Source organism: Podarcis liolepis (assembly GCF_965112155.1).
Source record: "Podarcis liolepis genome assembly, chromosome: 1".
NCBI classification, from domain to species: Eukaryota; Metazoa; Chordata; class Lepidosauria; order Squamata; family Lacertidae; genus Podarcis; species Podarcis liolepis.
Window position 1 is genome coordinate 20,596,148 of NC_139554.1, and position 24,957 is coordinate 20,621,104.

The 24,957-nt window shown below is 46.8% G+C and overlaps 1 protein-coding gene across 3 annotated transcripts in view; it reads left to right on the forward strand.

Annotated features, from left to right (window-relative positions):
- SYNE3 (spectrin repeat containing nuclear envelope family member 3) overlaps positions 1-24,957 on the forward strand; it is a 108,020-nt gene that overhangs the window by 45,430 nt on the left and 37,633 nt on the right. For all 3 annotated transcript variants that reach the window (XR_014525730.1, XM_083501548.1, XM_083501549.1), the window contains exons 6-13: positions 2,881-3,042; positions 4,722-5,066; positions 5,349-5,485; positions 9,293-9,467; positions 11,429-11,611; positions 11,795-11,938; positions 13,494-13,628; positions 22,065-22,226. Coding sequence is in view for 2 of the 3 variants with exons in the window: in XM_083501548.1 (XP_083357674.1) it covers positions 2,881-3,042; positions 4,722-5,066; positions 5,349-5,485; positions 9,293-9,467; positions 11,429-11,611; positions 11,795-11,938; positions 13,494-13,628; positions 22,065-22,226 (1,443 nt within the window). In the remaining variant the exon portion in view is untranslated. The remainder of the gene's footprint in view (positions 1-2,880; positions 3,043-4,721; positions 5,067-5,348; positions 5,486-9,292; positions 9,468-11,428; positions 11,612-11,794; positions 11,939-13,493; positions 13,629-22,064; positions 22,227-24,957) is intronic.

Here is a 24,957-nt window from a genome sequence, read left to right on the forward strand (position 1 = left end):
CAAACCCCCCTCTTTCTTTAACATCTGTCAATATTTTAAATTTAATTCGGGGCTTTTTGCCCTGCCAGACAAATTTCGAAATATCTTTGTGCCACCTCTTAAAACATTCCATCTTATCAATAATCTGCAAGGTCTGAAACAAAAATAACATTCTAGGCAATACATTCATTTTGATTACTGCAATTCGGCCTAACATTGACAATTTCAAATTTGACCATATTTCTAAATCTTTTTTGATTTCTAACCAACATTTTTCATAATTGTCCTTGTACAAATTCTGATTCTTAGATGTTAAGTAGACCCCTAGGTATTTAACCTTCTTGACCACAGTCAAACCTGTTTCCTCTTGAAATTTCTCCTTTTCCATATCTGTTAGGTTTTTCCCTAAAACTTTGGTTTTTTGCTTGTTCAACTTAAATCCAGCTACCTGGCCAAACTGTTGTATTATTTCTAATACCTTTTTCGTACTAGTGTTTGGCTCTTGCAAAGTCAATACTAGGTCATCTGCGAACGCTCTTAACTTATAATGTTTAGCTCCGACCTGCACACCTTTAACCTGCTGGTCATTTCTTATCATGTTCAGCAACACCTCCAGAACTGAAATAAAAAGTAATGGGGAAATCGGGCACCCCTGTCGTGTTCCTTTCTCTATCTTAAGTTCCTCAGTCACAACATTGTTTACAATCAGTTTAGCTTTTTGTTCGGAATATATTGCAGCCATACCATTCTCAAAACCCCGGCCTACCCCCATCCCATGAAGATTCTTCTTCATAAAACTCCAAGAAATATTGTCAAAGGCTTTCTCCGCATCCACAAAGATCAATACTGCCTTAGTGTTTATATTCACCTCTAGCTTTTCCAAAATGTCTATTACATTCCTTACATTGTCTGCCAGGTGTCTTTTAGGGAGAAAGCCTGCTTGGTCCTTATGAATCTTCTCCATCAAAACTCTTTTAAATCTTTTTGCCAAAATGTCTGCAAAAATTTTGTAATCCACATTAAGGAGTGATATTGGGCGGTAGTTCTTGAGTTGGGTCTTTTCAGTCTCTGACTTTGGTATGAGTGAAATATATGCCTCTTTCCACGATTCAGGCGCCCTTTTTCCCTCAAGGATCTCATTACAAACTTCTCTTAGTGGTTGAGTCAACCATTCCTTCAGCGATTTGTAGTATCTGGAAGTCAGTCCATCTGGTCCCGGAGATTTGCCCAGTTGCATATTCTGAATGGCAGCCTCTATCTCTTGTTCTGAGATTCTCTGGTTCAAATCGATCTTACTTTGATGAGAGATGTTTTGTAATCCATATTTTCCAAGGAATTTGTCTATATCTTCTTCATTTTGCGGGCCTTGAGTGTAGAGTTTTTTGAAATAACTTAAAAAGCAATTTCTGATTTCATTGGGCTTAGATATATTCTTTCCATCCACCTCAAGGCTTGTAACTGTATTTAGTTTCTGCCTTTTCTTCAGTTGCCATGCCAAAAGTTTACCACATTTATTTGCTGATTCAAAGGTCTTTTGCTTCATTTGCTTTATCTTCCATTCAATCTCTTGGTTCATCAATTCCATGTATTGTGTTTGATATAACTTGATCTCTCTTAAAATGTCTTGAGACTTTGGTTTTATTCTTAATTTCCTCTCTCCTTCCTTTATCATTTCCAAAATCTTCTCTTTTTTCTCATTTTGTTTTTTCCTCTTTATTGAATTTTGTTGAATCAAAAATCCTCTCATAACCGCTTTACTTGCATCCCAGATCACTCTTTTCTCCACGTCGGTCCTCAAATTTATTTCAAAATAGTCTTTTAGAGTCTTTTGGGCCTTCGTGAGAATCTCCTTATCATGAAAGAGGGTGTCATTCATTCTCCATCTAAATTGACCAGTTATTGTGAGCTTCATCTCCATCTTCACGGCGTTATGGTCGGAGCAAGTTTTTGGGCAGATTTCCACTTTCTTAATCTTTGGAGCCATTCCACTAGTAACCCAGATTTGATCGATTCTGGTCCAGGTCATCATTGCTTGGGAGAAAAAGGTTCCCTCTCTTTCCAGAGGGTTCCTTGTTCTCCAAATGTCTATCAAGTCCATGTTTTCAGTCATTTCGAAAAAAGTCTTAGGGAGGTCTGTTCTTAACCTGAAACTTTTCTTAACCTGAAGTACCACTTTAGCTAATGGGGCCTCCCGTTGCCACCGCGCCGCGGGAGCACGATTTCTGTTCTCATCCTGAAGCAAAGTTCTTAACCTGAGGTACTATTTCTGGGTTAGCGGAGTCTGTAACCTGAAGCGTATGTAACCTGAAGCGTATGTAACCTGAAGCGTATGTAACCCGAGGTACCACTGTATTTTCATGAGCAAAAAACGGGTAGAAAATTGGAAGGCGCACACAGGGCCCCTGGTGGCTGTGGCCTTCATCCGCATAATAAATTGTGCAAAAGCTAAGTGAGCAGCATTGAAGTGCATTCTTTTTCCGCAGATGAAGCGTTTTGAAATTGTGGGTATAAAATGTGGAAATCCAGCATGGATGTTTTACAGATAGATTTTGGCATGCTAAGCCTTTCTTTTGTTATCTCGCTTTTTCTTTTCTAGAGAATGAAAGACTGTGACCTCACAAGGCCTTTGAAAACCTTGCACTCATTTAATTAAGTGCTTGGTAATTACAGCATCCTCAGGCCTGGGACACACTGTTTTGTTCTTGAGCTGAAGACAGCAGACTGTTTCAAAATTCCCAAAAGCAGCCAAGTGACGGGTGTGTGTGTGTGTGTGTGCACGAGCACGCGAAGGGGCAAAGGGAAAAGAACAGGCTCTTTGTGTTCTGGGTTTCTCAAAAATGCAAAGTATGAGGGCAAAGATAACTTTCGCTTTCCCTGTTTCTGATGTTTCTCTTTTTGCAGAGGAGAGTGCAGCTGCTCGAAAAGATAACAAAGGAACACGAGCGATATAAGAGCAACGTGGACCAGTTTCAGCTGTGGCTGACCCAGGTGACAGAGAGATTAAACTCCTGCCTTAGTCAAGAAGCAAAATCGCCAGCAGAGAACAGAATTAAGTCGTTGCAGGTACTGGAATGGTGTTGGAGCTTTCTGTCACGAGCGGAAAGCTTTACTCCTATTTCCTCGTCCATCCATGAGCAGGTGTATGAAATGCATGCCCTGAAAGAACTCATGTGTTCCACCCAAATAGTAGTCTGCATTTCAAAGATCCCGTCCCTCTGCAGCTTTGAAGTTCACAAGCAGGTTAGGGGAAGTTGCCATCTCTGTCCGGCCTACCTCACCATGGTTGTTGTGAGGATTTTTTTTTTTTTTAAAAAAGAGATATTGTACCAGTGTTGGAACCCTCAATGCTTGGTAGGTGGTAGGGTTTCCAACTTGTGAAGTGCATTTATGTGCCCATTTGGTATTTTTGCCTCAAGGCAAAAATTGAATGTGCCAGAAATTGACTAGGCAGGACAGGCATCTTCATGTGGCATCCTTGACCAACTGTTTTTTTTTTTTAAAAAAAAATTATTTATTTATTTATTTATTTATTTATTTATTTATTTATTTATTATTACCTCTCCTATCTGGCTGGGCTACTTGCAGCACATATGAAAATCTAATAAAACGTCAGACATTAAAAACTTCCCAATACAAGCCTGCCTTCAGGTGCCTTCTAAATGTTCTGTAGTTCTTTATCTTCTTGACATTCCACAGGGCACTGAGAAGTCCCTCTGCCTGGTTCCCTGTAACCTCACAGTGAGAAAACCGCCAGAAGGCCCTCGGAGGTGGACCTCAGCACCTCAGCAGTTCAGCACAGGCTAACTCCTGAACACCTCTGTATATTGGCTCAGTGCTCCGAGCAGCGCCAGGTGACATTTAGCTGACATTTAAATTTCCTGCAATGTCCTGGAGCCGCGCTACACTGGGGGCATTCTGGGAAATAAAAATGGTGGTCTGACTTGGTCACATGTTACTGCTCAGAGCACAACTCCTTGCCTCTAAGTAAGCCCACCCGGGCCAATCAGACAGAAACACACCAGGCCCTGCCTCTGACCACTTAAATCCCACGTTGGCTCCACCCACTGACCTGTCCCTTGCTCTGACCACTGACTTGGTGTTCTTCCACATGACCTGCTCATTCATCCTGATTTGCTTGCAGGAAAATAAGACAAAGCTGACTATGTAACGGGCACCCATTCTGGTTTGTTTGAGGCAGGTTAGATGGTGTTGTGTCAAAGCAAGCGTTATCCCACACTTTTATCAGAGCAAAACGTCCAAGGTTTTGGGGCAGTGGGTTTGTTGCACAAGACTTCTCAGTCAACTGTACTTGCGTAACCTGAATTTGCTGGTATGCGATTGAATCACGGCCAAAAAATAGCAACAACCTGGAATTGCTCTAGGTATTTTTTTAAAATTGGAAATTGACAACTCTGGGAGGAAGAGCATTTAAAATGAAATATTTATTAGCATTATTTGGGGAAGGGGCATAGCTCAGTGGGTAGAGCCTTGCGTGCAGAAGGTCCCGGGTTCAATCCTGGCTTCTTCAGGTAGGGACTCCTGCCTGAAACCCTGGAGATCCACAGCCAGACAGTTCTGAGCTGGATGGGCCAATGGGTCAGACTCAGAACAATGCAGTTTCCTATGCAGTTTCCTATGTTGGAAGCTACCCCTGAGGTTCATCTAGTCCAACTAGTCCTGGGATGTCGTAGTAGCAACCTTGTCCCTCTATGTAACTCTTTCTGAACCCCTTTCTCCTGTAGGACATTGCCAAAGATGTGAAGAGTGGGGAAAAGAAATGGCGCCATCTTGAAGCTCAGTCTATAGGTGTGATGCAGAACACCTCCCCGCTGGGAGCCGAGAAGTTGAAAGAGGAGCTTGAGGATCTGAAGAAAGCTCTGGAGAAGCTGAAGGTGGTCAGCGCTGAGGAAGAAGAGAGGCTGCTGAAGAGCCTTAAATCTGAAAACGCCTATCATTCGCAAGCCAGGCTCTTGGAAGGCGAGGTCCAGGACTTCCGTAAAAGCCTGAAGAGATTAGGAAGCACCTTTGAATCAGATGACAGAGTGAGAGGCGACGAAGACTTAATCACTCTGTGGAGAAAATTCATGGTGAGTGATTATTTGTCAGGGACAGACAGGGAACAAGGAAACTGTTAAGTCTGTATTATCCTGCCAGGCTTTCTTATCTACACTTATACATGCCCATGTGATTGAAGTATGCAAACTTGTTTTGCTCAGGGAATTTTAAGGGCAATAGGGAAGCAATCTGGAACAAGAAAATTGCCTTTTTCTAGATAAATGCAGAATAAAAATATATGCAAATGTGCCCAGTAAGATAAATTGATTTGATGTGTGTGTGCATTTTAAATCATAATACCTTTGTCTTTTAAGGCAGCAAAGGCAACTCTTGCAGCAGAGGAATCAAAGGTTGAGAGACTGAAGGCTCAACTGAAGGATTTGTTCAGGTTTTCGCAAGACACGCAAGCACTTTCCGAAAGCATGATAGGCCTAATACGGGAATATCAAAGGTATTTGGGGGGGAACGAGGAGGACAGGAACGAGTAGCCATTGAAAATAAACTATACCTGAGAAGAGTTGCTTCAAATGGGATGGTGGAGGGGGGAGGCGAACCATTTGGCTTCTATCCAGGCAGCAAAATGTCTTGGATCACTATTTCACATCTGGCTCTGGTGGGATATTCATGCAAAGCTACACTATACCAAGTCAGTCCATTGGGTCACCTAGCGCAATATATTCACTATGTTCCATCTCCACTGCCTTGGGTGTCATGCCTCTGAATACCACTTGTTGAGAATCACAGGTGGGCAGAGTGATGTTGTGTTCATGTCTAGCTTGCAGGCTTCCCAGAGGCATCTCCTCAGCCACTGTGAGAACAGGATGCAACAGTAGGTGGACCATTGTCCTTGTGTCCATCTCTGTAGCAGAAAGAGGTCAAGTGGGGGATCCCATTATTGGATACGTGGGGAAAGTGTTGGTGGCAAGAGTCTTCCTTTTGCTGCTGACCCTTAAGCACATGTCCTTACTTAGGAGGAAATGTTTATTGGATAAAATGAGTCTTATGGCAGCACCTCAGCAGGATTTTGGAAAGGGTCTTCTCAGCCCTGTGTGGAAATGCAAGGGATGAAATCTAGGGCCTGCAAAGCAAATTGCTCTCTCACTAAGCTCTGGTCCTTCCTTGAAGTACTGGGTGGTCCTGCCACATACCTGGGATGTGACCTAAATAAGCCTTTTGGTCTTTTCCAACCTTACTAATTGGTGTTCTGGTGCTGGAGCACATCAGCAGCATTTAGTTGGGAGAAAGACTCACAAAGGTCGATGCTCAGAAACACCCCTGTCTAAAATCCAGCACAGCCAATGGCAGTAAATGTAGACGATGTGAAGCTGGAAAGACCAGTGGTCTGACTTAGGCTATAGTATCTTCCCATCTTCTGCTGCTTAACCCAGCTTGCCTGCCCTTAGTGCCAAAACAGACTGACATTTCATTTTAAAATATCAAAGTGGTTAAACTATAATAGGAATCACACAAATATTAAAACAGATCACCAGCTGACTAGTGTGGGAAATGTCCCCCCCCCCAGCCTTACTTGTCTGTATAAGCCTGGCAGCAAGGAATTTCCCCCCACAAACCTTTTAAAGTTAATGCAGAGAGCACCTGCTGAATCTCTGCTGGAAGAGTTTTCCACAGGAATAGGCAATGACGCTGAATGGCTCAGTTTCGTGTTGGTGTCAATTGAGGATTTTTCCACCCTATAATCAAGCGGTATATCAATTTTAAAAAGTAATAATAATAATAATAATAATAATAATAATAATAATAATAATAATAATAATTAATAAATAAAAACTTGGGAGGCAAACACTGACGCTCCTACAGACGATCTCAGCGATGGTGCTGAGATATAAGGGCTTAGAAAGTCCCTACAATAACCTGGACCTAAGTTGTTCAGGGCTTTGCAAATTAAAACAAAGGGCTTGAACCTGGCTCAGTAGTCAGTAGGCAGCCAGTTTTAAATCACACCATTTGTTCCAGTGGCAAGGGAGGGTGGGAAGAAGGATGCTTCTCCTCTCGCTACCTTGCATGGCATCCTGCCCTCCTTCCTGTCTATTCTGAATGTCAGGTGTTGGCAGTCTGCTTTGAAAGTTGAGCAAAACCACTTCTCCTGCTTGCCTGGGTGACATCTGTCCTAAGAGCCAGCTTGCTCTGTAGGTCACTGTTAGTGCTGTTAGTCTCTAGGTTAGGGCTGCCCATTTATACTTCGTAATCCTTATCTTGAAATGTTCTGTGCCTTGTTTGCCATGCTTGAAGACAGACAATACAGAGATAGCAGTCGTTGTTGTTGTTTAGTCGTTTAGTCGTGCCCGACTCTTCATGACCCCATGGACCAGAGCACGCCAGGCACTCCTGTCTTCCACTGCCTCCCACAGTTTGGTCAAACTCATGCTGGTAGCTTCGAGAACACTATCCAACCATCTCATCCTCTCTTGTCCCCTTCTCCTTGTGCCCTCCATCTTTCCCAACATCAGGGTCTTTTCCAGGGAGTCTTCTCTTCTCATGAGGTGGCCAAAGTATTGGAGTCTCAACTTCACGATCTGTCCTTCCAGTGAGCACTCAGGGCTGATTTCCTTAAGAATGGATAGGTTTGATCTTCTTGCAGTCCATGGGACTCTCAAGAGTCTCCTCCAGCAGAGATAGCAGTAAACAGTAGTGAATTGCTAGGCATGGCCCTTCTCTCCAGTTTTGCTGGGCTAATTTCTTTCCCGTCATAGATTTTTGGGTACACCTATCCTGCCAGCTTCTAATAACCAACCTCCTGTTTCCTACTTACATTCAGCTGGGATAGGCAGGAAATCCAGCCTCTCTCTCTCTCTCCCTCTCCCCCTGAGCTTTGGCAAAAGACTTGCACTTCCAGGCTAACTGGAATCAGGAAGTGACGAGCATATAGCCCACACCTTTCCAGACTTGGAGGAAAGATCGTCGGTCTTGCAAATTTTGTTTGCGTCTGAAAAGCTGTCTTCCTTATGTCAAGCGCAGAGCACGCTGGCAAGCTGAAAGAGGTTTGTCTTTATTAAATGGGTCGTTTCAAGAAGGCAGTTCAGATTTTAGGAAGCAAGTCTGGGATGCTTTCCAATGAGGAGTAGCAAGGAAAAAGAAAACTCCCAACGTTTGCCAACGCAGAAAAAACAGATTGCTGCCAGCTCACTGCTTTGCAGGAAGTGGCAAATCCTTAAGGGGCAGAAGCGGAAGAACAGCAAAGGTAGTTGTTGCAGGGCCTCTCATCCTCCAAAATTAGTTTGAGGGCTACCTCCTCTTATTGTATACAAAGGGAAATGAGAATCCTGCTGTTTAGTGTCAAGTGAGATGAAAACTCCTCACTGTCTCTAGTTTAGCTAAAACAAAAGGTTTCTCCCAGGGAGAATTAACACCCAGGAGATGTTTTCTCCAAAGATGTTTCTCCATTAAGATTGGCAGCTGCAGCTGGCCAGGTTCCATCCAGCTAGAGAAAAGTGTTTTGCCAAGTGTTTGTAAAGCAGCAAGGAGATTCTGATTTAGGGAAGTCGTTGCTGGTTTCTGCCTTTCTAGGTCGGAGGGGAAGGGACATAGCTCAGTGCTGGAGCACCTGCTAGGCATGCAGAAGATTCTGGGTTCAATCCCCAGCATCTCCAGACAGGGCTGGGAGGGACCTCTTACTGTAACCCTTGAGAGCCACTGCCAGACAGTACTAGCCATGATGGCTGTCGTCTGCCTCCACTGCCAGAAGCTTCATCCTTCTGAATTCCTGTTGCTGGGAATCGCAGGTGGGCAGAGCGCTGTTGCACTCATGTTCTACTTACAGGCTTCCCACAGGCATCTAGTTGGCCGCTGTGAGAACAGGACGATGGGCCTGATGCAGCTGTTCTCCATGTAGACAATGCTGTGGTAGGTGAACCAGTGGTCTGTCTCGAGCGATCTTTGTTCCAGTTGCACAGACCCACTTATGGTAATTCCACACGGCAGGTGCACCAGGAAGGAATGTGCATCTTGGTATCTTAAAAATAAAATAAAAAAGGTTTTGTTGTTCCTCTGAGTGGCAGAGGCAGCTGCCCGGAAGCAAGAAAACGGGTTTATTATGAAGCAGAGACTGAACTGCCTTGTGTCAAAAGAGCAAAGCACAGAGGGCATTGACCATTTGGCTTCCAATGTAAAGGAAAAGCCAGGCCTTCTCTCTCTCTCTCTCTCTCTCTCTCTCTCTCTCTCTCCCTCTCCCTCTCCCTCTCCCTCTCCCTCTCCCTCTCTCCTTCAGCTTTGTAGCGTAGTTCTCTGTCTGTTTTTGCAGCCTGAAGCAGAAGACGTTTAAAATGAGCACCGAGACTGAGACGGAACTGAGGCAACGCTTTCAAAACCCCGTGAGAGAGTTCCAGCTATGGAAGCCATCGGCTCAGAGGCTCCTGGACACAGCGGCGAATGTCTCTGACCCGGCCTTGACAGACGCTTTTCTGCATCAGATAGAGGTGACAAGATCCTCTGCAGTTCTTGAAAGCCTAAAACTTGGTCAGGCACAGAACCTGTTGGTGTACACACACACACACACACACACACACACACACACACACGTAATTTGCTGGCAAGGAGACATGACATTGATGTTTCTGCAACCGCTGGGCAGCCCCCGTTAAAGGAAGGCTTCTCTGCTATTATAGGAAATAGCATTTATTATTAAATAATTACATGCTGCTTAATTCCCAGATGGCTCCCGAGCCATTTCACGAAACGTAAAAACCAATTGCCCAATGTTGTTAAAATACAGAACAATTAAAAACACACCATAATTAAAAGGCACAATGAAACAGTCCCATTAAAACATAAAAATATAAATGGCCATGATTAAAATGTGCAGCAAAACAACCCCGTTTGTTTTCAACCCACCGTGATGGCTGTCATTATGATAAGATCTGGACGCATCGAAGAACCCTAAGTTCTGTGCATGGAAACACACCTCCCTTTCTCCCCAAGTGAGCAGAATCTAGCAGTGAGGAATAACAACTTATTTATTTATTTATTTATTTATTTATTTATTTATTTATTTATTTATTTATACATACCCCACCCATCTGGCTGGGTTTCCCGAGCCACTCTGGGCTGCTCCCAACAGAATATTAAAAACACGATAAAACATCAAACATTAAAAACTTCCCTAAATAGGGCTGCCTTCAGATGTCTTATAAAAGTCTGATAGTTGCTTATTTCCTTGACATCTGATGGGAGGGCATTCCACAGGGCGGGTGCCACTACCGAGAAGGCCCTCTGCCTGGTTCCCTGTAACCTCACTTCTCGCAGTGAGGGAACCGTCAGAAGGCCCTCAGCGCTGGACCTCAGTGTCTGGGCTGAATGATGGGGTTGGAGACACTCCTTCAGGTATACTGGGCCGAGGCCGTTTAGGTCTTTAAAGGTCAGCACCAACACTTTGAATTGTGCTCGGAAACGTACTGGGAGCCCATGTAGGTCTTTCAAGACCGGTGTTATATGGTCTCGGTGGCCACTCCTAGTCACCAGTCTAGCTTCCGCATTCTGCATTAGTTGTAGTTTCTGGGTCACCATGAAGGTCATTAGAGGTGGACAAGTTGTCTTTTGGGGAATAATTCCCATCGCTATGATCTTCTCACCAAGCAATCTCTCATAAACAACCCAAGAATCCCAGGCCACGGTTTGAAAACTATAGAAGATTTAAAACCTTAAACAGCCTGGGGCCAGGTTACTGGTGTGTGCACATAAGAACAAAAATTCCCTACCAGATCAGACCAAAGGACCATCGATTCCCAACATCCTATTCCCTCAGTGGCCAACCAAGCCTGCAAGCAGAATCTGTATGCAGCAGTGCTCTCTCTACTTGTGATTCCCATAAAGTGATATTTTGCTTCCTCTAACGGTTGGAGACAGAACATAGATTCCATAGCCAGTAACATTTTTTCACCCCAACTAGTACAAATCTACCCAGTCCCTGATACTGAGATCCGAGAGCTCTGCTTTCTGGCCAGTCATCATTGAGAACATTTATACAACAGCCTTTTCTCAGTGAGCTCATGGTGGCAGCCAATGTAATAACTTAGGAGTTTTAAAAACAAGCTAAGAACAGCAACAGTTGTTATAAAATACCAAACCAAAGGTATTCACTATCACATTCCATTGGGCTTGGAAGCAAGGATTTTATTGGTGGACACAGGACACAGGGCCTTTTTGGTGTTGGCACCACAGCTGGGGAATTCTCTCTTCAGAGAGATGTGCTCAGCCTGTTCCTGTTTTCAGATGGGCTTTGAAAATGCTTCATTTCCTGGAGGCTTTTATATGCTAGGTTTTCAGATTTTCATGCATATTGCTGCATTTTTGACATGCGCTGGACTTTAATGGTGGGGTTGGTGTTATTTTGGAAAGCAGGGTACAAATTATTCATGTGAAAATGTGTTCTCCCCTGTAGGCATTTCTGGCCGAAAGCTCCCGCTTTAAGGAGCAGCTCATGATGTTGCAGATGAAGAAAGATTTCCTGGGCAGCATTTTCGAGGCAGAGAGAGCAAAGTCGCTCCTGGCTGAAGCAGCGGATGCCGCAAAGGAAACGGAACACCTGCACAAAAGTCTGCTTCAGAGCAAAATCAGGTTGCAGGTGAGATGCTTCTATGGACTTTGCTCTTAGGCCACGGGATGAATTCTGTGTTTTGGGACCATGTGTCCTCTTGTTATTTGATACACTTGTATGCCTTCATGTGAGTCTGGCAGAGTAAGCAGCGGAAGGCAATCATGCCCAGGTGTGTGGAATAAAAAAACAATCTTCTCTCTCTTCGGTTAGGCTTTGGTGTCTCAGCATAAAGACTTTGACGTGGTCTTCGAGCCTTTGCAGAAGAAATTGTCTGCTATCAGAGCCAAGTTGGAGGCAGAGAAGGAGCCGTTGGCTGACCTGGCGGGCAAAGAAGCCCGGCTTCAGAGGCTACAGGTAATTGGATGGTTCCTATTCAGAAGAATTCTGTTCTGCTGGATGTCATTACTAAGGCAAAAGAGCACCATCAATGCACAGGGTGTTTTAGTGGAGTCACAGGAGCAAGAGATTCCGTGTAGTGTAGTGGTCAGCTCATTGGACCTGGAGTTGTGAGACTTGGGTTCAAATCCCTACTCAGCCACAGAGCTTACCAGATAGCCATGGGCCAGTCACTCTCTTCCTTTGTGTCTATTCTGCTTTGCAAAGTTGTTCTGAGGATGAAAGGAGAGAGAGCATGTCCACCACCCTGTCTGTTTGTAGGAAAAGTGGGATATTAATTGCAATTCCTTCATTTTGAAAGCTGAGACTCTGAGGAGTTTTCCTTACCTCTGTACCATTTCTGTATGTGCACCTCTGCACACCTTCTCTGATGTCTTTGCAAGGCTCTCATTCTCTCCTACACATATACTATATAGTAATGTACAGAAGAGACTTCTATGTGACAGTGTGCAAAACCGCTGTGATTAAACAAGAACTCCTCAGTCCCTTCCCCAGCTCCCAGGCTCTCTCTGCCACTAGCTCTGAAGTTTAAAATGTGGCTTGAATTGTATGCTAAGCTGCTGAACTGCGGGGAGTGGTGGTGGTAATAAAAGTTAGAGATGGGTGCTCATTGCCCCTAATGAACGTGTTAGGGCATTCAGGTTCCTGACATATTTGTTTGGTTTGCTGGTGGTACTGTTGTTTGAGCAATTCTGCATATGGCATCATGTAAAAGGCACAACACAGAAAATCCTCACTGTGAGGCTTTTTTCCTGCTGTGCTCAGTTGCAGGGCAGTTGCTTTGACTGCAGAAGGCTGTTGGTTTAATCCTTGGCATTGCCACTTAAAGGATCTCAGGTAGCAGCTAGACTGGTGACTGGGAGCGGCCACCGAGACCATGTAATATATATTGGCTCCCAGTACATTTCTGAGCACAATTCAAAGTGTTGGTGCTGACCGTAAAAGCCCTAAAAAGCCTCGGCCCAGTATATCTGAAGGAGTGTCTCCACCCCCATTGTTTAGTCCAGACACTGAGGTCCAGCTCCAAGGGCCTTCTGGCGGTTCCCTCCCTGCGAGAAGGGAGGTTACAGGGAACCAGGCAGAGGGGCTTTTTGGTAGTGGCACCTGCCCTGTGGAACGCCCTCCCATCAGATGTCAAGGAAATAAACAACTATTTGGGTATTAGAAGACATCTGAAGGCAGCCCTGTTTAGGGAAGTTTTTAATGTTTGATGTTTTATTTGTGTTTTTAATATTCTGTTGGGAGCTGCCCAGAGTGGCTGGGGAGGCCCAGCCAGATGGGTGGGGTATAAGTAATATATGATGATGATGATGGCAATCATCACTGCATGCGCAGGTGGGACCAGAGCTGGTTGAGAATCCCAACCCCCAATGACAACTATTCCCTCCCCCTGATGCCGCCATATATTGCCGACTAGCCCTGGCCCCTGATGCCAATGTTTTCAGTGCAAATGTCTCCAGGAAGAGAGACTTCACACTTGACAACTTGTGCAATGTGAAATCTTCTTCTCTAGGTCATCCAAGGAGACATGACAGAGTGCGCTGTTCAAATCGAAGATCTGGAAAAACTCGCACAGTCCGACCCAGCGCAGATTAATAAAACCAAGCAGCTTTCCTCCAGCTATCAAATACTGAAGAGGTCTCTGGAGGTAAATCAGGTTTCGCTCAACGTTTTGCTTTGTGGCATAGTTTGCATCTCTGCAGCTGTTTCTCCACAAGTTCCAGCTGGGCAAAAACGCTTTGGTTGCAAAGCAAGGTCAGTGAATGGCGTGGCTCTGGGAGACTTTCAAGGGCTAGATGGAGAGGACTGAAGGGCCTCATTTGGCCCCTTGACCTAAGGTGGCCCACCACTGCTTTACCTCCCCCACCGCCCCACAGTTGCTATTTTCATTGATGCTAATGCAAATAGTAGTGAGGGGCAGCGGCACAGATTTTCATTACACAAGCCAAGTCCTGCCTGGGCCTCCACACTTTCTGCTGTGGTTTAAGGACAAATGCAAAGCCACATTTAACAGTAAGTGTCATTTGCCTCCTAAAGATCACATATTTAGCTTCTGAGGAGCCTGATCCTCTGTGCATATTGATAACATGTGATTGATTTATTGCTCAGATAAATCAGATAAATTCTTGGCGTCCAGCCCGCTTCGGCTGCTCTCGTGGCCAGGCCCCAGACTTCAAAGGCCACATTCCGAGGTTCTGAGCAAAAACGCAGAGATCAGCAGCGGCAAGAGAAAGCTTCAAAAACTCCAGTGCTTGCTTCAGTGTGCTCAAATAAAGTCCACTCAGGATCTTAGCAGCTAAAAGCAGTTTTATTTACAGCAAACTATCCATTGTCGAACAGCATCGTGAAAACACGTCCACTCTCCTCAAAAGCGAAAGTAGAGAGTCAGAACAAAGACTTGAGAGACTCGGAACTGACGTGGAGTCTCCCCCCTCCCAACAGTAGGCAGGGCGTACACTCTGAGCTGTTTAACCCTGTAAGCTCAGGTTCCCTTCACACCCCCTCTCGTCCTGCGCTACTGTGGGGAAAGTATGTACAGAACTTACCCCCAACTCCAAACCACCACAAAACTCCCCATGACGCTGGAAGCTTAAAGGTTTGGTAAAGCCATCGGCCAAGTTATTGTGACTGGCACAATACTTCAACCGGATCAAACCTGACTGAACACTCTGACACACATTTTGGAAACGTATGTCCAGATGCTTGGTTCTGGCCTTAAATTGCGCAGATTCAGCCAATTTCAAACAAGGTTGATTGTCTTCCCAAACCGTGATGGGCAAGCTACAATCTCCATAGATCTCTTGCACCAAGCATCTATAGAACTCTAGTTCCCGGCACAAATCTGACAGTGCACTGAATTCAGCCTCAGTAGAAGACAGCGCAATGAGACTTTGCTTCCGGGACTTCCACCCAATTAGTGACTTCCCAAACTTTACCACCAACCCAGACACAGACTTGCGGTCCTGCAAATTCGCCCAGTCACTGTCCGCATAGCATGTGAGCTTCGCCTCACCTTCAGCTGGCAGCTTAAGACAGAAGTCTTTGGTATGCTGCAGGTAGCGCAGTACCCGCTTGATACCGTGCCAAGCACTCACACTGGGCTTTGACGCTTCCCTACTTAGCAGGTTGGTAGCAAAGGCTATGTCCGGTCTGCTCCATTGGGATAGATACAACAGACTACCTAGAGCTGACTGAAAGAGCTCAGCATTCTCGAACTCTGCACTTTCTGCTTGCTGGCTCTCTTTCACGAAGTTCGTCTCCATGGGTGTCCGAACTCCTGCACAATCGGACATTCTGAACTTCTCAAGCAACTGCTCAATCTTGCCTTTCTGACTGAGCAAGAAGCTACCATCCTCAGTTCTCGCTATCTGGACACCTAGGTAGATCTTTACTGCACCCAGGCTCTTGAGCTGAAACTGTTTCCCTAGCTCTTTGGCAAACTTCTGCACCTGTTTGTCTGCCTTTCCAATATGGATGATGTCATCAACATAAAATAAAACCAGTTCCTGTGAGTCTCCTGATCCTCTTAGGAACAGGCAACTGTCAGCAAGACTCTTCCTGAAACCTAGCTTCTCCAAAGCTTCATTCAGGCACAAGTTCCAATTCCTGGCCGACTGCTTCAGGCCGTAAATTGACTTGTGAAGTTTCCACACAGTACCTTGCTCAATGCCCTCAAACCCTGGAGGAGGAAGCATGTACAGATCCTCCTGGAGGTCTGAGTTCAAGTAAGCAACATCCACATCAAAGTGATGCACCAGCAACCCTCTTTGTGCAGCGATGGCCAAGAGCAAACGTAGAGATTCACTCCTACAGGTGGGAGCATAAACTTCCGTATAATGCAACCCCCTGCGCTGCGTGAATCCTCTCGCCACTAATCTGGCCTTATACTGCGGTTCTCCTGTCGCTGTGGGCTTAAGACGGTAAACCCAGCGGCTACCCACTGCCTTTTTGCCCACCGGCAACTTCGTGAGGGAGAACACACCTAAAGACTCCATTGAGTTCATCTCCTTCTGCATCGCCTCATGCCATTTTCTGGCTTCTTCCTGAGGCAGTTTCTGAACATCCTCAAAACTCTCGGGTTCACACTGTGCCATTCCGACCCACACGCTAGTGACGGCAAACCTATCAGGAGGTTTCCCCTTGGTCGTCCGAGCTGATCGACGCAGCACTACTTCAGGAACCGCCTCTGACCCACTAGGGCCAGCCAGAACGTCCTTGGCATCAGAGAGCTCCCCCTCTGACTTACTGCGCCTTCTGGACTTCTCAGCCGAACCTGTGGGGGAAGATGGAGCACTGCGTTGCTCAATCTTCACAGCCTTGGGAGAAGTTCTCCCCTCTGCCTGCACTGGGTCTGGACTCTGAGCCACAGTTGCAGGTTCAACCTCTTCCTCTTCTTCATCAGCAGAGTCAAGCAGACTCTCTGACAGGATGTCAGGGTTCCCATGTATCCTTGCCCAGCCATTCTGCTCACAGAATTCAGCACTGTTGCTGAGCAGAATCCTGGACTGATTCCCTGACGGATACGCAAACCTCCAACCCTTGGTCCCTGGCTCATACCCACAAAAAATCATCTTTTGGGACTTGGGTTCACCTTTCTTGCGTTTGGCTTTTGGTATCAAAACCCACGCTTCACAACCGAATACACGAAAATAGTGTATTTTCGGTTTCTTTCCATGCAGCAAAAAGTACGGGGTGTCACCTACCACTGAATTGAACGACCTGTTCAGAATAAAGTTGGCCGTTCGCCAAGCCTCTCCCCAAAAACGCTGTGGGAGCCCGGCATCAAACAAAAGAGCTGCGGACATCTCCCCTAGAGTCCTGTTCCGTCTTTCCGCAATCCCATTCTGTTGGGGACTGTGCGGAGAAGTCAACCTGTGTTGAATCCCCTTTTTTCGGAAGAAACTTTGCAGGGCAGACCCGGTGAACTCCCCACCGCGATCGCTCTGAAAGTTTTGCACTCGTGTGGAAAACTGCAGTTCCACAGCCGCAATCCAGTCTTTGATTAGCGGTGCAGCTTCACTTTTGTGTCCAATCGTGAAGGTCCAGGAGTTGCGCGTATGGTCATCAATCAGAACCAGCGCATATTTGGCTCCTCCCATACTGGTCACAGCCATCGGCCCAGACAAATCTGCATGAATTAACTGAAAAGCCCTAGTGGTCACCCTCTCAGACCTAGGGTATGTGCACGTTTTCACCTTTGCGGACTTGCAAGCTCTGCAATCTAGAAACTTAGCACATGATTTCATTTTGCACCCTTGCGTATACTCTGGGATCTTTTTCACTGACCCCCAGGATACGTGTGCCATGCGTCTGTGCCAGAGGTGAGCACACGCATCATGAACTGGAACGTTGGCACACTGTGCTTGCGCCTCCTCCGCGTCACCTGGACCTGCAAAAGAAGCATTCAATACAAACAACCTGTCTTTACATTCAACACTGACTAGGTGCTGTCCATTCTTAGAAATAGAGCACTTATTGTCTTCAAAACACACTCTGTAGTTCTCAGCAAGAAGTGCGCTGACAGACAGCAACGCGCAAGACAGTCCTGGAACAACATAAGCCTGGATTGAATCCTGTAAGAAAGAACAAAACAGTGAGCCAGTCTGTGTGAGCGGGTGTCTAGTTCCATCTGCTAAACAGACAGTCTTCCCAGAAGTTACAGAGGTGCAGTTCTCTAGGACTCCTGCAGATGGCACTAGATGATGGGAAGCTCCACTGTCTATGACAAAAGTCAGCACAGCATCCTGTTGACAACTCTTGACTGTAGCCATAGACGCTGCCAAATGTTTATGTTCAGTGTCTCTGCCAGCTGCCTTCGGCTTGCCTTTCCCACGCTTTGAAGAAGAGCCCTTTATCTGGTTGCTACGGGAGACGGCCTTCGGCTGTTCCTGTGCCTCCACTGGACATTCTCTCACCAGATGGGAGGGGGAGCCACAGCGATAACAGCGGCGCGTAGCAAAAGCTCTCACTGTCTCTCCTCCGGCCCTTCCTGCATTCCCTGCACCCCCACTCCTGGGAGCACAGCCTGGGCCTGGAGCTTTCCCCCCAGCTCTCTGTCTGCGTGATTCTTCATCGCAGAGACGGCCCGCGACGTAATCCAGATTTAGTTGATCAGCCGGCATCGCTTCCAAGGTCAGACACAACGTCTCATAGCTCCTGTCCAATGAGCTCAAAAGAATGTACACTTTGAGCTCCTCAGAGAGAGGGACCTGTAACTGCCGGAGCCTGTTGAACGCTGCCAGCATTTGGGTTATATGCTCCTGCATTGACCCCCCCGGCTGAAGCTTCAACTCAAAAAGGCTCCTAGTAGTATGGATTTTGGCCCCAGCCATCGTTCTCTGGTGGACACGCTCCAAAGCGTCCCAGACGGCTTTTGCAGTGGTCAAACCATCAACATGAGGGAGCTGGGATGAGTCCAGGGCAAGGATTAAAAGCCCATAAGTCCTCTGGTCCCTTCTCTGTGCTGTAGCTGCCTGTACTCTGGCTGCCTCATCAGCACCAGCAGCTGCTGGGGTAGGTTCACGTTGAACACAGCTCCACAGGCCTTTCCCTGTGAGCCACGCCCGTGCTCTTCTTGACCAGTCCTCCCAATTTTGCTGATTTAATCTTTCAAAGGGGACGTTGAAACTCTCCTGGAGTTCTGCCATCTCCTCCCCCGGTCCCCCCTTGGGGCTTTGGAGTACTCACATGTACCAACCGGCTCCGAGGATAGGCTTGCGGCGTCCCTTTGCAGCACACAGCTTGCAGTCAGCCTCCCTGCGTTCTCCCAGGCAGAGCCTCAAAGCAGGACTTTTGCCTCCGGCAGCAAAAACAGCAGCTTCTCAGCACACAGCACTTCAAAGCTTTCTCTAATTGCAGTAACTGACGTCCATAACCTGATAACATGTGATTGATTTATTGCTCAGATAAATCAGATAAATTCTTGGCGTCCAGCCCGCTTCGGCTGCTCTCGTGGCCAGGCCCCAGACTTCAAAGGCCACATTCCGAGGTTCTGAGCAAAAACGCAGAGATCAGCAGCGGCAAGAGAAAGCTTCAAAAACTCCAGTGCTTGCTTCAGTGTGCTCAAATAAAGTCCACTCAGGATCTTAGCAGCTAAAAGCAGTTTTATTTACAGCAAACTATCCATTGTCGAACAGCATCGTGAAAACACGTCCACTCTCCTCAAAAGCGAAAGTAGAGAGTCAGAACAAAGACTTGAGAGACTCGGAACTGACGTGGAGTCTCCCCCCTCCCAACAGTAGGCAGGGCGTACACTCTGAGCTGTTTAACCCTGTAAGCTCAGGTTCCCTTCACACATATTTGATCCAAAGCAAGTCTAGCTGAGTTCAGTGGAAGTTATTTCCACAGCGGTCCGGGATGCACTCTCAAGACGCTTTAAAAAATGGAACTTTTTGTTGTCATGGCTATGAACCTGGAAGTCTCTGTTCAGTGCTTTAAGGCTGCTGATGCGTGGGACATAAAAATCCATCTTGGTGTTTTTCCAAAGCTTTCGGGGGGGTGTCTCCGCCACTTCAGGCACCGATCTGGCCTTTATATATTGTTGTGCAGAGAATCTTACTACTAGATCATCCACACAGTTTATTGCCGGAGGATTATAACCGCTGGAAACAAATAGTGTTATGTAACATAGCGAATCAATTTAGCGTCTAGTGATTTGTAGGTGGGGGAATAAAGGTCTACACTCGTTCTCAAAAGAAATATCAAGCTTGCTGCAATATTTTAGTTTGATGGGCCAACTGAAATCTAAAGGTGGTGATAAAAAATGTACAATAATGCAGAAATTTGGGCTGGGTTTTCAAGAGGGATAAAGTTGCTTGTAAATGTCAAACTCCTCTTTTAGGAAGCCTTTTTTTAAAAAAAGCACCACCATGAATGAGAACTCTTTTTTGTTTGTTTGTTTGTTTGTTTGTTTGGCTGTTTAGGTCTGTGGTTTTGAGAAAAGAAAAAAGTGTGCCTTACAGCACAAAAACATACATATTTCTGTGTGCATGGGTGTGTTTATTTTATGTATATATACACATACACACACACACACACACACACACATATATATATATATATATATATATATACTCACACATACATACAGTGGTACCTCGGGTTACATACGCTTCAGGTTACAGACTCCGCTAACCCAGAAATATTACCTTGGGTTCAGAACTTTGCTTCAGGATGAGAACAGAAATCATGCTCCGGTGGCACGGCGGCAGTGGGAGGCCCCATTAGCTAAAGTGGTGGTTCAGGTTAAGAACAGTTTCAGGTTAAGAACAGACCTCCAGAACGAATTAAGTTCTTAACCTGAGGTACCACTGTATATATTTCCTGTGCTGCATCCTACTTCATCAGAAATATAAATAAATGTAGGGATTGGCTGAGCAACCAATTCTATTCCATTCTGGTCTCGCTGTCACTCAACCATAGGCGTCTTCAAACCCATTGTATGCATTTCGTACACATCTTATGCACACTTCTAGCATGAAATCCAAACTTTCCAGTGCTTTCACCAGTAAAATGTGCATTTTCTATACACCTTCCACATCTTTTAAGTTCTTATTCATCCCCAAAATGCACTGCAATATCCTGAGAAGGGCATAATCTGACCGGGAGTTGCGTTCTAATCCACAAATACATTTGAGAGCATCAGTTCAGGACAGGTCCACTGTGAAAAGCGGACCAAGCAAGTTCTCCCTCATCCCCAGGGATACACTTGCGTCGTGCATTTTTATTCCTAGAACACCACCGTGTGGCCAGCTTTAAATATGCAAGGGTTCTTTTAATTGCGTGCTAGTTAAGAAAGATCTCATTTTACTGCTGATGCAGATGTTACTTTGATCTGCTATCTACCCTCATTTTTCATGCCGCCAACTTGCAGCGCAATTGTACTCATTTCTACTTTGAAAAAAGTACTGTTGAGTTCAATGTGACTTATTGCAATGTGAGTGTATATAGGACTGCAAATAAGGCTCCACCTGCACTATACAGTTAAAGCAGTATCACACCACTTTAAGCAGGCATTTTAGCGCACATTTCTCCCAATAAACAAACCTGTGTGCACAAACATTTTCTCCTAATGCAATGCATTTTTGTATGTTACTTTTAATAACACCTTGTGCTGGACCCGGGGGGGGGGGGTTACCGAGAGGCGTGGTCAGAGTCCGGTCCTGGGTTGAGGGTCTGGAGACTGTCCACCAAGGGCGAAGCGGGCTCCAAAGCAGGAAGCCGGGCATGGTCAGGAACTCCGAAAGAACAGGTCTGGGTGCTGGCAGAAACAGGTTTCCAACGACGTTGCTCCCGCAACCTGGGACCGGGCTGACTGGCCTTTATCTTCTCTGAGACCAGGGGCGGTCCCGCCCCACAGGTGACCTGCCTCTCCTGGCCTTAAGGCGAGCACTCCTCCTGGGAGAAACCAGTTCCCTCCGCCTCTCCGCCCTGAGCCTCTGCAGCTCAGGAGAGGCTGGAGGGTTAGTGGACCCAGGGGGAGGCTCACCTTCCCCTGACAGGGCTGGGAGAGGTGCACCTATGGGCAATGGGTCCTCAATCACCTCCGGAGCCAGAGTGGATTCATCTGGTGTCTGCTCCTGAGGATCCGGCACAGGTGCAGGTGCTTCAGATTCAAGGCCCTGCCCCTGCTCAGCTGGCCCTGGAGGCGGGGAATCCTGTGCAGGCTGGGATTCCTCTGGTTCAGCCTCTGAGTCAGACTCCCAGGCCATACACATCTTCATTTTTATGCATGTTTTCTCTTAAAATCTGCATTTTCATAAACATTTTTTTGTTGGCAAATTGCGTTGCAAAATTTGGATAAGTGTGAATTTTTTGAAGGATGGCTCGACTGCGTTTTGGTCCTCATATCATTTTAGAAAGTGCTGGTTTGATGCATGTGGTTTTAAAATCATCAAATCAAATTTCTCCCCCATCTCAAGGAGTGTCAGAATGAAACCTGGAGTTGCGTTGCAGCCCAGGACTGTGCAATATGCAGGGAGGCCTGAGGCAGCATCCTTGCTCACTAGGAGATAACAAGGAGGGCCACTAAGACATCTCTGTTGTGACTGATTACTGACGTGGTTCTCCCTGATGTTCTTTGTAGAACATGACAGCCCAGAGCAAGCACCACGTCCAAGTCCACTGGACATTTAATGACAAATCGTCAGATCTCCTGCAGTGGCTGACGGTGACCAAGCAGAAGTTGGAGTCCTATCAGGATGGCAATGGAGGGTGGAAAACGAACAACAGGGCTTTGGACTTGGAGGTGAGGAACATTTATTTCCTTGTGATGCCATGGCCATGCTGTGCAGGTAACAAATCCGCCTGCCCCCACCTGGTGTCCTCCAGGTGTTTCTGACTACAACTCCCATCAGCCCTAGCCAGCATGGCAAATGGTCATGGGTGGAGAAAAGTGTAGTCCATCGACATCTGGAGGGACACAGGTTCCCTATCCTGGGTTTAGAATAAGGGTGAGGAACCTCAGGCACAGGGCCTAATGTGGCCCTCCAAGCTTTTCTGTCTGGCCCTTGACACTGCCTCCAGATCACATCCCTTCCTCGGTCACACGCTTGCCAAGCCACACTTCTCACCAGCCCTTGCTCTGTCCCCTTCTCAAGTGCTAAAGGCTCTCGCTTGCCTGGAGGAAAGGGTGGAGAAGTGTGAATGTGTGTGCAGAAGCCCTTGACTTTTGCATGACTGAAACGTTACCTGCTGTACAAAACAAAGTATTACATCCATTGACCCACACCCACCTTTGCCTCTGGCAGCCATTTCCAACCAACCTTGCACCCCTAAAATGTTGCCCTCAAGGAAATGCAGCTGAAAGGGGTTCCCCATCCCGGGTGCAGATGGATCCGTGGCTGATCTAGCAGGGGGTCCTCTTCTGTTTCCATTTACAAAAGCATCAACTGTGCATAGACTGTTAGCATCCGTCTGTTGAAGAGTTACAGCATCTGCTGTACCTGTAGAGACTGATTCTAGAGAGACATGTTTTGTTGCAGCTGGGGCAGATGAAGGCGTCCAGTTGTGCTGCTGCAGATGTACCATGGCGTTTTTTCTCTCTGTGCTCCTCCCAGTGGCAATTCCTCCTCTGTTCACTGCTATGGATACACAGCCTATCTGCCTGTTTCATGGCACTGCGGTTGTCTGCAAGGATTCCCATAGGGTGGGGTTAATGTTGCCAGCCTTCGTGCCTCGTTTGCTGACATCTTTGTAACGCAGAGCTGGTCTACCACCGGGCCTAGAGCTGGAAGCCAGCTCCCATAGAGCACATCCTTGGGGATCCTGCCATCTTCCATTCTGTGGACATGAGCCAAGCCAGCGTAGATGTTGCTGAGACAGGAGTGCAGAATGTGGGCTTGGGAGACCATGCCTTTGTTTAAGACTCTTTCCTGCTATGTGATGCCGCCAATCTTCCTGACACAGTGCATATGGAAGGTGTGGAGGCATCGCTCCTGGCGGGTGTAAGTTGCCCACAACTCACTTCCATAAAGCAGCATGCTCAAGACGCAAGCCTGGTAGACCTTCATCTTGGTGCTGGTGTTGGGATATTTCCGTTCCACCTTAAAAGGGAGCAGGCTTTGAGAGTCACAGAGTCTGCGCATGTCCTGTTCACAGGATGTTTATGTTCTGATGTTCCTTTCGTTTTCCCAGTTGGCCGAAGATGCTGACACAGAACGGTCATGTTTTTCTTTGTTCTGTTCTACGCTAAATAAAGTCTGTAAATCATGCTCTTCTGCGGTGCAGCTTCTACCTGTGTTTCTGCTGATAAACAGTGTACACAAGCCTGGAATGTGGCAATCCGTTTCTGAGGCTTTGTGTCGCTAACTGCTGGATCTGCCTGTCTACGGGAGATCGATGGACGTCCGGCACCTGGCTTGGGGCCATGATGGACTATATCTCCCTGGCAGTTTCCCAACAACAAGGTTTCGGGCCCAGATTCACAGCACCTACAGGAGAGTAAAAGCTGCAACAGACTGCGTCAGAGAGGTATGTTGTGGGGAAAGCGAAAGAAAGGGACGCTTTTCTGTTTACCTCGGCAAGGAGCCTTTGATCTCTGGCAAGGCTTAATTGGCCTGGGAGCTGCGCCAAAGAGGCTTCGTGATTAATGGCTGCCAAGATAAGGAGTCTCTGAAGTTAAAAAAGACTCACGGCTAAAGCAAAAGCTGGAAATGGAGTTTTTCCAAGCTTATGGAGATACTCAGTGTCCTAAGTTGGATGGGCAGAATTATGAAACCTGGGCAAAATGGTGTGAAAGTTTGCTGCGTCAGTTTGGGGTCTGGCATACCGTATTTGAGCCCCCCCCCCCAGTTCCTCTGACAGAGAGATGGAAAGCCGATGATTCGAAGGCGATAGACGTAATAGTCTTATCCGTCTCTCTTGAGGAAATTAAGACGCTTGCTGGCAACACCACTGCACGTGGAATGTGGAATGCTTTGATGAAAGCTCATTTGCCAGTCATCCCAGCCCAGAGTTTGACTGCATCGGAGGTCCAAGCTGTTTCCCAGAATGCGAGTGAATGCAGGGATGCTGAGGGCACCGGTTGTAAGCTGCAGGGGGAGCTGACCGTCACGTCATCCCAGGCAGCATTCCAGCCTCCAGGGGGAGCCAAGGAGTCGGCAGCTGAGAGCTCTGTTTCTCGTGAGAACCAAGGTCATCGCCTTTGCAGAGGCCGGAAAGGCAAAGGTAAACACAAGCAGGTGTCTGCAGATGGCCAGGAGCAGAGGGAGGGTGAAGAGCCCGCGCCAGGGAAAAACAAAGCGTTGTTTGCTGGCACAGCTTCACCAAAGGCTAAAGGCACGTCTGCTGACCAGAAGCAGGGGGGCAAGCTGCAAAAGCCCACGCCAGTGGAAAGCAAGGTTTTGCTTGCTGGCACAGCTTCACCAAAGGCTAAAGGCAAGTCTGGTGGCCAGGAGCAGCAGGGGGCAAGCTGCAAAAGCCCACACCGGTGCAAAACAAGGGTTTGCTTGCTGTAAAGACTGCTCCAACAGCCAAAG